The following is a 12626-nucleotide window of genomic DNA, read 5'->3' as shown; positions in this document are numbered from 1 at the left end:
TTTGTGACCCCATGAACCGCAGCATGCCAAGCCTCCCTGTCCATCACCAACTCCTGGAGTCCACCCAAACCCATGTCCATCGAGTCGGTGACACCATCCAACCATCTCATCCTCTGTCGTCCCCTTCTCCTCCTGCCTTCAATCTTCCCCAGCATCAGGGTCTTTTCAAATGAGTCAGCTCTTCGAATCAGGTGGCCAAACTATTGGAGTTTCAGCTTCAACATCAGTCCTTCCAATGAACACCCAGGACTGATCTTTAGGATGGACTGGTTGGATCTCCTTGCAGTCCAAGGGACTCTCAAGAGTCTTCTCCAACACCACAGTTCAAAAGCATCAATTCTTCGGTGGTCAGCTTTCTTTATAGTCCAACTACTAGGAACACTAAAAGAATGAGATCAACTTGGTCCCAACCACAGAGTTCACAGATGTGTAAATAAACAGCTGCAACAAGTCTAAGAGCAAGCATAATCACCAGGTGGTACGTAATTATCTAGACAGACCAGAAAAAATATACTAGAGGCTTGACCCCAGTTTTAAAAAAAAAACAACCTAACAGCTAAAAAGGACATTTTGGGGACAACTGGGGAAATACGAATCTGCCCTATACATTAGATATTAGTATTATGGCAATTTTATATTTCTAAAGTATGATAACTATATTGTGGTTATTTGTGTCTCTCATTCTTAAGAGACATACGTTGCAATATCTAAGGATGAAGTGCCACGATAGCTGTAACTTATTCTCAAATACTTGAACAAAAATATATGAATGTAATTTATACATACATGCATATGTACATCAGAGAAGGCAATGGCACCCCACTCCAGTACTCTTGCCTGGAAAATCCATGGACGGAGGAGCCTGGTAGGCTGCAGTCCATGGGGTCGCTAAGAGTTGGAAACGACTGAGCGACTTCACTTTCACTTTTTACTTTCATGCACTGGAGAAGGAAATGGCAACCCACTCTAATGTTCTTGCCTGGAGAATCCCAGGGACGGGGGAGCCTAATGGGCTGCTGTCTATGGAGTCGCACAGAGTCGGACACAACTGAAGCGACTTAGCAGCAGCAGCAGCAGCATATGTATATAAGTTATATATATTATATATATAATATTTTAAATGATATAATTTTTATAAATTATAAAAATTGAATAACATAAATTTTTAAAGAAAATGTGGCAGAATGTTAAATGAAGGTGAGGGTAGTACGGGTGTTCAATGTATAGTTGAAACATACCTATCAGTTTAAAATTTTTCCAAAAAAGCTTGATGATAAATCCATGACACAAAACTTTATTTTTATGGTTTCTTTCAAATGCCTAAAAGAATTAGTAGTACTCATAAGGTGTTGCTGACAGCTTTTCAGACCATATTAAGGTTTTTTTAAAATATCAGAAATATTTTGATAATCCTTTCCTTGTGCCACTAGAAGCTATAACTTGAAATACCATCAGCTGGGAATCATGATGGTAATACAAATCCCTGCATAATCACAAAGATTCCCCACACTGATGCATTTTTCTTTCCTGATGTATCACTTAGAAGATTCCTCCTGCCAAAAGGCCACCAACTCCTGGCCAAACTCCTCCACCACCACCTCTCCAACCCATACTGAGTGTAAGTAATACTTATTCAAAAGTGGGGAAGTGTAGTTACTAGGGAGTATGATTCACAACGAACAAAGAAGATATCTTAAATTGTTTAATATGCTCATAACTTGAACTATTTTTATCAAATATACACTAGACAAAAGATACAGAGAAACAAGAAGAAGGTCAGAGCACTGAACAAAATGTTTAAGCAAATTTGCTAAACTCAATGGGTGACCTTGAACAAGATTCCTTAAGCTCTGTACCTCTATGTCCCCATCTACAAAAGCAAGGGGTTAGACCCAATGTTCTTGATAGTATTATTTACAATAGCCAAGATAACGGAAGCAACCTAAATGTCCACTGTCAGAGGACTGGATAAAGAAGATGTGGTAAATCTTTACAATAGAATACTACTCAGTCATAAATGAACGAGATAATGCCATTTGCATGAACATGGGTGAATCTCAAGATTATTATACTAAGAAAGATAAATATATGATATCACTTACATGCAGAATAAAAAAAAAGATACAAATGAATTTATTTACAAAACAGAAACAGACTCACAGACTTCAAAAACAGTGTTATCAAAGGGGAAACTTGGGGAGGAAGGATAAATCAGGACAAGGGTCTCCAACCTCCAGTATCTAACGCCTGATGATCTGAGGTGGAGCTGATGTAATAATAATAGAAATAAAGTATACAATAAATGTAATACACCTGAATAATCCCAAAACCATCCCCGCCCCCCAGCCCATGGAAAAACTGTCTTCCACAAAACTGGTCCTTGGTGCCAGAAAGGTTGGGGAACACTTAATTAGGAGTTTGGGATTAACACATACACACTACTATATATAAAATAGATAATCAGTAAGGACCTATTCTATAGCACAAGAAACTCTACTCAATATTCTGTAATAATCTAGATGGGAAAAGAGTCTGAAAAAGAATGAATATATATATGTATACCACACACATATATATCTGTATATAATTGATATATTAAATATAACTGAGTATAATATATATATATATAATTGAATCACTAAGCTGTACCTGAAACACAACATTATAGATCAACTGTACTCCAATACAAATTAAAGATTAAATTAAAAACAAAAACAAGGGGTTAGACTAAGGTGAATTCAAATTCCAAAGCTGTATTTCTTAATGTGAGGGTGGAAGAGATGTTTAAGACAATGTATCAGGCATCTCTATAAGAAATAAAGACTTTTAAAGGAATTTCCAAAAGTATAAAGACAATGATTAGAAGGGAAACAGTTCTGTTCACCAAAATCTCATTTTCTAAAAACCAGACAGCACCCTTTAAGACCCAAAAGAAGGAAGTTCAAGGCTAAAAAAAAAAAAAAAAATCACTTCCCCTATTAGGAAGCAAATTCACAGAATTCACTAGATTGAAAGAATGAATAGCTTTAAAAAGAAAATAAAAATATCTAAATTCATTTACAGCATGTCTGAGGTTACTTCAGAACACAACCAAAAGCTCTGGAAATGACTTATGAAGCCAATCATACCCTTCCACAAGTTTATTAGTGTCAACATATATTGGGAAGAATTGTCTAATTCTTATGTTCTAGAAAAAGACTGTAGAGCAGATTCAAACACAGACTTTGGAGCTACATGCTTCCGGAATGAAGGCTCAGTTCTGATCTCAACTGCTTGGTGATCTAGACCAAATTACTCCTTCTCTCAGCCAGAGTTTCTCCATCAGTGATACGGAGATTAACGACTTCCTTACAGTGTTGCTCAAAAGCCTAATGAAAGACTACATGTACAATGCTTGGCACAGTTCCTGGCATACACCAAATGCTCCAACACACAGGAAACCAAGGCCTCCTACCACCAAATTCCCTTACAGAATTTATGATTAATCTCTTTACCCAAAACTTTATCCCCTTTCTTGTCCCCCGCTACCTCAATCCTGTGCTATCTGAACACTAATCAACCAGAGTCTGATGACTAAAACTGCTGTGTTGATGACATCATTAATGTCCTAAACCGGCTACTGCAGTTACCATTAGTAAAGAACAAACTCAGGCTGCTTCTTCAGGGAAAGATGACCTAATAGGCCCCAAGCCTTGGACCATTTGATCAGAGAATCGTACATCATAGACAACTCAACTCCCTGATACTAGAATCAGAAATGTCACAGAAATTACACAAGCCAATGATTACTCCCAGCTTCTTTGTTCTCCCCCTTTAAAAACAACTCCTTAAAAAAAAAAAAAACGAACTCCTAACTGAAAGATCAAGTTGCAGTAGATCTGTGAATTACCTGGCGCCCTGCAAATAAACCCTTAGTTTACTGCAAACAACCCGTCAGAATTTGGCTTTCTGTGCCATGGACACTCAAGCCCTTGCTCCGTTACTTTTACTTAAACACACACAAACTTAAACACACACACACACACACACACACACTTTGAGGCTATGATGTTATGGTGTATGCAGAAAAAAAAAAAGTGATCCAAAAGATTATTTTATTTCCCCAACTGATAAGCTGGTGAACATCATCTCATTCTCACTATTAAACAACAACCTGGGAAGCTTCCCGACCTCGTCTCAGGAAAGGCCAGTCAGCAAGCAGTACTGGTTCTGCGAAGCATCCAAGAGACACAAAAGTGTATCTGAAGGGCATGCCCTCCTCCTCAAAGAGCCGCGGAAGCCTCGGCTCACCGCGCGGGAGGCAGGAGCAAGCAGGAGAAGGTGCCCAGCCCCCGCCTCTCCTTTCGGAGCCCACCCCCCCCCCAAAAGGGCTCCAAAAAGAGGGCTCCCCGCCGCCGCCGCCCTCTGAGTAACAAGGTGAGCAGCCCTGGCCAGATAGCCGGAGCTCCTCGCAGATTTCAGGCTGCAGCAAAAAGGCGCAAACATGAGCCGGTTCGCAGGCCTGGCGGGCAGCACTCCCGGGCAAGCCGCCCGCCACTCCGGCGGGGCACCCCCCTATCACCCAATGTCACCGACTGCGGAGTGACCCGGAGCCGGGCCCCGGGCCCCCTCGCACCTCGCCCACAGGAGCCAGCCCTCCACCTCGCCCTTTCTCCTGCCAACCCTCAAAGCGAGAGCGGGCAGGGCCTCAATACCTGGGCGGCGGCCGGCAGCGCCGTTAGGGGTCGGTGGCTCCTCAGGGTGGCGGCAGCCAAGAGCCGGCTGTAGAACACGGAGGCCGCCATTTCTCACTCCGACCAAGTCCCCTGGGCGCCGCGCGCAGGCGCAGAACCTCGAGACGGCCGGAGACGCGGCGGCTCCCTACGCGCGCACCGCCCCTAGCCCCGCCCAGGGGGCGGAGCCTCGGATTAACTCTGCAGTGGTGGCCCTGGGCGAGTGCCGCAGGTGTTACTGTTGACAAGCTCGCGTAGGCGGACAGAGAGCAAACTTTAACCTTTGTAACTGGACACCGCAGCCTGAACATCAGACCTGAGGTCGGCGCTCAGAAACCCGGAGCTTTTCTAGCGAAATGTAATGGAGATGATCAAGGCCACTACCTGTGTGATCTTAACATAACTGAGTCTCAGGTGCCTCAGCTGTAAAACGGGGTTCCTTCAGAAAACAAGAACTTGCATTCCTGTTTTTGTGCCAAATACTGCCTTATCCCAAATCCAATATCCAGTACTTTGTCCCAAAATATCCCATACTTTGTCCAGTATCCCAAAGTATCCAATACTTGGGCCACCTGATGCAGGGAACTGACTCTGGAAAAAAGACCCTGATGCTGGGAAAGATCAAAGGCGGGACAAAAGGGAACAACAGAGGATGAGATGGTTGGATGGCATCTCCGAGTGGATGAACATGAGTTTGAGTAAACTCCGGGAGTTGGTGATGGACAGGGAAGCCTGGCCGTGCTGCAGTCCATGGGGTCACAAAGAGTGGAACAGGGCTGAGCGACTGAACTGACTGAATACGTACAACAGAATGATTCTGTCCTCAAAGGGAAGATGATCAAACACTAGTTACTGAGGATCCTAGCCAGGACATAACTTCTCAGATAGCTCTGAGGAACTGCTCCCAAAAGGTAAAGAGGAGCCAGGATGTACAGGACTTTTTTTGCTGGGGGAAAAGACCTTGCAGTTAAACATAAAACAGTCACTGCTAATTAAAGAACAGACATCTCAAGTTATTGATTTTAGAGCTTTTCTAGGTATAGGAAGATATAAGGATCTCGGTTTATTGAAATTATTCCTCAGAAATGCATATTAACTATCTGTACCTACAGTCCATGGAATTTTCCAGGCCAGAAAACTGGAGTGGGTAGCCTTTCCCTTCTCCACAGGGGAATCTTCCGGACCCAGGGATCAAATCCAGGTCTCCCGCATTGCAAGCAGATTCTTTACCAGCTGAGCCACAGGGGAAGCCCAAGAATACTGGAGTGGGTAGCCTATCCCTTCTCCAGGGGATTTTCCCAACCCCGGAACTGAAGGGGGTGTGGGTGGAGGCGGGGGGGTTCTCCTTCATTGCAGGTGGATTCTTTACCAACTGAGCTATCAGGGAAGCCCCTTAACTATCTAGAGCCAGTATCCAGAGCACAGAATGTTTTTTGCCATCCTGATTTCCCCTCAGGGCACACCAAGGAGAGGAGGTGTGTGTGCCTGTGCAAGGCTGCAGTGGTTTAGGATAGCCTGATCCTTTAGAAGTGGAATCAGGGGGTGACATTCCACATTATCAACCCAGAGGGTATACCAGAATCACCTGGAAAGCTTTTTTTTTTTTTTTTTATGTGGACCATTTTAAAAGTCTTTATTGAATTTGTTACAGTATTCCTTCTGTTTTGGTTTTTTGGCCCCAGGCATGTGAAATCTTAGCTTCTGACCAGGGCTTGAATCTGCACTCCGTGCATTGGAAGGTGAAGTCCTATGGACCACCAAGGAAGTCCCTGGGGACTTTCGTGAAAAACACCTTCACCAGAACCCATCTATGGAGCGGGGTCAGGAAGTGAATCCAAAACAAGGAGACTATCGATTTAGAGAATGGAGAGGAGCTTTTTGCATCCCCCAAAGCTCTTAAGTTCTTAAAGGCAGGGAAGGTCTTAAGGACTTTATTGTTTCACTGACACTCATGGGGGACTGACCTCAAGGCTCAGCACTAACTGATATTCTTTGCAATTAGAAACAGGGAAACAGAAAACAGACATTAGTACTTCAGATGTCTCTTGCTCCTCCTTTCTACTGCCCAATCTAACCAATCAAATAAAATCTGGATAACCAGTCCCCCAAATCGGCATTGAGACCTGCCAGTTTCTGTTAGGAACACGTATCCCATTAGATATGAATATAGCATATTTATTGGGGCTTCCCTGGTGGCTCAGCGGTAAAGAATCCACCTGCAGTGCAGGAGACACAGGTTCTATCCCTGGGTCTGGAAGATCCCCTGGAGGAGGGCAGGGCAACCTACTCAAGTATTCTTGCCTGGAGAATCCCATGGACAGAGGAACCTGGCGGGCTGCAGTTCATGGGGTTGCAAAGAGTTGGACACGACTGAAGTGACTTTGCACATTGTCAAACCAGCTTTTTAACTCTTAGTAGACACAGAAGTTGAGCTACCAAGTACCACCCACCATCTGAGCCCAAGGCCAGTTATTTAAAGGGCACCCGGGGAAAACGAGAATAAGTCAGCATACTAAAATAAGATGTAATGCTATAGCCCTGTTAGGATCCTGACTGGGTTAACTTTGCTTCACAAGCTTCAAGTCGGTCATAGTTGATTCATTAAAGGAAAACATCTCCACTGCCATGCCCTCTGTAATACTGGCTCAAAAGCAAGAACAGCAACAGCAGAAGTACCCAATAGGAGCAGGAGTGAGAAAGAGAACATGCAGGTCCCCTGGGGTCCAGCTCTTTTGGAAGCCTACACAAGGCAGGGGGAGGGGGCAGATTCCTCCCACAGTACTTCTTGGCTCTGCTCAGACCTCTCTACCTCTGGATACCTCCTTAAAGAACTGAGTAGGTAACGTGATGGTGGGCCTCCTACCTAAGTGCTTCATCACCACACAACCAGCCTTAAAAAATGAAATCACTTTATCAAGAAACTACTTTTGGCACAGCAAAAACTTTTGCAGTCCTTATCTGCAAGGATTTTAGAAACTACTAGGCATGGGTTTGATCCCTGGGTGGTGAAGATCCCCTAGAGGAGGGCATGGCAATCCACTCCAGTATTCTTGCCTGGAGATTCCCATGGACAGAGGAACCTGGTGGGCTACAGTCCATAGCGTCGCTAAGAGTTGGACACGACTGAAGCGACTTAGCACGCACACAGCGGGCTGTAAAGGATAGCAGAATACGATTAAGTAAAATAGACGCTAAGGGGTTTTGGTTTGCTTTTTTTTAACTTGGGGGAGGTAGAAGGAAGACTATTTGAGGAACAGGGGAAAGAAAGAATTGTTCTTCAGGTACAGTGGCATTCCAGTCCTCCACGTTTATTTATTTTTTTTGTTCATCAAGGCTGTATATTGTCACCCTGTTTATTTAACTTATATGCAGAGTACATCATGAGAAACGCTGGACTAGAAGAAACACAAGCTGGAATCAAGATTGCCAGGAGAAATATCAATAACCTCAGATATGCAGATGATAACCACCCTTATGGCAGAAAGTGAAGAGGAACTCAAAAGCCTCTTGATGAAAGTGAAAGTGGAGAGTGAAAAAGTTGGCTTAAAGCTCAACATTCAGAAAACAAAGATCATGGCATCCGGTCCCACCACTTCATGGGAAACAGATGGGGAAACAGTGGAAACAGTGTCAGACTTTATTTTTCTGGGTCCAAAATCACTACAGATGGTGACTGCAGCCATGGAATTAAAAGACGCTTACTCCTTGGAAGGAAAGTTATGACCAACCTAGACAGCATATTCAAAAGCAGAGACATTACTTTGCCAACAAAGGTTTGTCTAGTCAAGGCTATGGTTTTTCCTGTGGTCATGTATGGATGTGAGAGTTGGACTGTGAAAAAGGCTGAGTGCTGAAGAATTGATACTTTTGAAGTGTGGTGTTGGAGAAGACTCTTGAGAGTCCCTTGGACTGCAAGCAGATCCAACCAGTCCATTCTGAAGGAGATCAGCCCTGGGATTTCTTTGGAAGGAATGATGCTAAAGCTGAAACTCCAGTACTTTGGCCACCTCATGCGAAGAGTTGACTCATTGGAAAAGACTCTGATGCTGGGAGGGATTGGGGGCAGGAAGAAAAGGGAACAACAGAGGACGAGATGGCTGGATGGCATCACTGACTCGATGGACGTGAGTCTGAGTGAACTCCGGGAGTTGGTGATGGACAGGGAGGCCTGGTGTGCTGCGATTCATGGGGTCGCAAAGAGTCGGACACGACTGAGCAACTGATCTGATCTGATGATTGTATTGGTTTTGCCATACATCAACATGCATCCGCCACAGGTGTACACGTGTTCCCCATCCTGAACCCCCCTCCCACCTCCCTCCCCATACCATCCCTCTGGGTCATCCCAGTGCACCAGCCCCAAGCTTCCTGTATCCTGCATCAAACCTGGACTGGCGATTCATTTCTTATATGATATTATACATGTTTTAATGCCATTCTCCCACATCATCCCCCCTCCCTCTCCCACAGAGTCCAAAAGACTGTTCTATACATCTGTGTCTCTTTTGCTGTCTCGCATACAGGGTTGTGGTTACCATCTTTCTAAATTCCCTATATATGCGTTAGCATACTGTATTGGTGTTTTTCTTTCTGGCTAACTTCACTGTGTATAATACACTCCAGTTTCATCCACCCCATTAGAACTGATTTCCTCCACGTTTAGTCTCCCACTTTGTCTGTCTCTTTTTTCTACTAGGAAATTAATGGTAGGATGGTATGCAGGGGAGAAAAGGGAAAAGAAATTTTCTGAGAGACAGAGTGTCTTTAATCTTTTAATATTTCTTTAAAAACATTAAAGTTATATACCCTCCACATTTTGATGCCCAGAGCAAAGCCTTGGCTAAACTGTTATATGTTAACTATAGAAGTAATAGAATTACAAAGTGCCATAGAAACAACTTGCAATATATCTGCTTACCTCAACCCAAACTTCTGAGGGCTGAGATGAATAAAAGCCATCTACTGAACACTTGGCTCAGATGTTAAAGTGTCTGCCTGCAATGCGGAAGACCCAGGTTCGATCCCTAGGTCAGGAAGATCCCTTGGAGAAAGAAATGGCAACCCACTCCAGTACTCTTGCCTGGAAAATCCCTGGTAGGCTACAGTCCACGGGGTCACAAAGAGGAGTCAGACAGACTGAGCGACTTCACTTTCACTGAACACTTAAAGCCAGATCTTTTGTTGTTGTTCCCTGACCAGAGATGGAACCCATGGCCCCTGCAGTGTTAGCCGGAATCTTAACCATGGGATCACCAGGTAAGTCCCTAATGCCAGATTCTTTTACATATTTTCTTTCTCTTTTTTCTCCTATCCTTCATTTTGCCATGAGACATTTCCAGAATTCTCTGGTTTTCATCTTACTCCATTTTACCCGTCCAGCCTCTGCAAGAGAAACTAACCGGATATATACAGTCTCTTGAACTAAAGTCTGGGGATGAAGGAAGATCAGTAACACAACATGAGACAGTTGGATGTTTACACAAGGTTTCTCTTAGTTCTCTTGAAGTCTCAGAAATGTTAAAAGGAGGAACACTCATCTAGACCACCTTTGAATGGCAATACCAACAGAGCAAGATACATACATTTGCACATTAATTCTCACAACAAATCCTGCATTTTGCAGAAGGGAAAATTAAGGCTCAGAAACAATAAGTAACTTGTCCAGTGTCATAGCTTTACTCAGCTGTTCCAGCACAATATTCAAACCCAATTCTCAGTGGCAGGATGAGTATTTGAGAGAACAACTGAGATTTATACCCTCCTATTTTCTTTAATCCTTTACTACTTACACTATTTAGCTAAAAGTATTCATCATCTAAAGAAAAGGATGATAATGCAGATCAGCAGAGGATAGGTTTTGAACTGCAAGTTCAAGAGCTTTGAAATGCAAGAGACTGAACTTTAACTCAAAGTCCAGTAGGACTCAGGGAAAGTTTATGCCTCAGAAATGGAATTGGAAGGATCCTGCCCCCCAAGAAAATGGAGACGAACGTAGAAGGAAAGAAAGACACTCTGGTGGTTTCTTAAGGAAGGTCCCCTTGCTGTGTACTTGCCAAGGCCATCATCTCCAGGCCAAAACTTAATTCTATCCCCACAGAGATTCAGGAATCTAAAACAAGGAGCAGTAGAAGGAGACTGAAAATCCTTGACTCCAGGGATAGCACGAGGGTGGGAACCTCTGGCAGGCTGGTGCTTCCCTGCAGATGCAGCTGAATCATATTCTCAGTATTTGGGAGAGTCTGCCAGGGCTTTCTGAACCCTTTTCCAGCTTCCAGTGGATGCTAGCTCTCCTTAGCCTGTAGCCATGTGACTTCAACCTCTGCCTCCTTCTCTTCAATCTGTGTCAAATCTCCTTCTGCTCTTTTCTTACAAGGATACACGTACATTGAGAACCAACCATAGTCCAAGATGATCTCATCTCAAAACCCTAGTTTAATCAGATTGGCCAAGTACTTTTTGCTGTGTAAGGTAAAAAAAAAAAAAAAAAAGTAAGGTAAAGGTAATTAGGAGCAAACTAAAACAAATATTTGAAAGTTCCTTTAAAATGTTAGACAAATATTGTACAACCTGTAATCGTTATTGCCAGTTTCCATGACTTGGCTTTTAAAACCCCCAGGGGCGTGTGCTATGCCCTTGGCAACCTCCCAGCTCCTCTCCTGGGATATCTTCCCTGGAGGTCGAACCAGCATCACCCCATATCTATAGTCTCCTATCGAATTAGAAAGCAAAGTGACCCCATCCTCAGGACACTTCGCTTCTGCCTGTTGGAAAATTAACAAAATACATACTACCATCTCTCAAAGACTTGTACGAGGAATTAAGCAAATAGTGAATATATTAAAAATTGTGGGATCCAGGTTTTTCTCTATCAAAGAAGGAAGTTAAAATATAGAAGGAAAGAGTTTTCTCTTAATTGGAGTTAATTGTTACATAAACTCATGGTTTTCGATATACAGATATATAAATAAGTATAAATATGTGTTAGGAGTATATACTGTTAGGAGTCTCCAGAGAAACAGAACCAATAGGATATGAATGAGAGAGATTCATTTTGGTAAATTGAAAGTGTTAGTCTGTCAGTCGTGTCGGACTCTCTGAGACCCCATGGACTGTAGCCCACCAGTCTCCTCTGTCCATGGAATTCTCTAGGCAAGAATATTGGAGTGGGTAGCCCTTCCCTTTTCCAGGGCATCTTCCCAACACAGGGATAGAACCCAGGTCTCCCGCATTGCAAGCAGGTTCTTTACCATTTGAGCTAGCTCATTCAATAATGGAGCTAGATTCTGGATTTGACCAGAATCTACAGAGTGAGTCATCAGGCAGGAAACCCTAGGAAGAGCTGACGCAGTGGTTCAAGTTCAAAGGCCAGCAGACAGCAGACACATGAAAGAGATGTTTCGTTCAAGTCCAAAGTCCATCAAGTTGGAGAATTTCCGTTTTCTCGGAAGTGGTGAGTCTTTTGTTCTAGTCACGCCTTTAGATGATGGGGTAAGGCCCACCCACTGTACGGAGGACAGTCTGCTTTTCTCAAAGTCCACTGAGTTAAATGTCAATCTCATACAAAAACACCCTCATAGACACATCTAGAATAGTGGTTGACCAAGTATCTGGGCACCATTGCCCAGGCAAATTGACACGTAAGACTGACTATCACAGATATAAATATATATGTGTGCTCTGTTCACGGAGAAGACCTGAGAGCAGCAACCATCAATACCAGCAAGCACATCTAGTGCCCATGTATAACCACCCTTCTCCACTGGAAGGAACTCAGAGTTCTTAGAGAAATGGCTGCTTAAGGATTGAGCAGGGAAAGTATATGATGAGCCTGGAATATTTTGTTAGCCCAGAAAGTTAGGGTGTATTCAAAGAATGATGGAAATACATCAGAAATATACAGAGGCCAGTATGAAG

At 43.5% G+C, this 12626-nt stretch overlaps 1 protein-coding gene across 1 annotated transcript in view; it reads right to left on the bottom strand.

Moving 5' to 3' along the window:
* Window positions 1-4850, bottom strand: part of SUCLA2 (succinate-CoA ligase ADP-forming subunit beta) — a 45614-nt gene extending 40764 nt beyond the window's left edge. The window contains exon 1 of the mRNA XM_006060837.3: window positions 4695-4850. Coding sequence (XP_006060899.1) covers window positions 4695-4784 — 90 coding nt within the window. The 5' untranslated portion in view covers window positions 4785-4850. The remainder of the gene's footprint in view (window positions 1-4694) is intronic.
* Between the last annotated feature and the right edge of the window lie 7776 nt (window positions 4851-12626).

This window comes from Bubalus bubalis, chromosome 13 (assembly GCF_019923935.1).
Source record: "Bubalus bubalis isolate 160015118507 breed Murrah chromosome 13, NDDB_SH_1, whole genome shotgun sequence".
Classification (NCBI taxonomy): Eukaryota; Metazoa; Chordata; class Mammalia; order Artiodactyla; family Bovidae; genus Bubalus; species Bubalus bubalis.
This window is presented reverse-complemented; position numbering and strand designations above follow the sequence as displayed.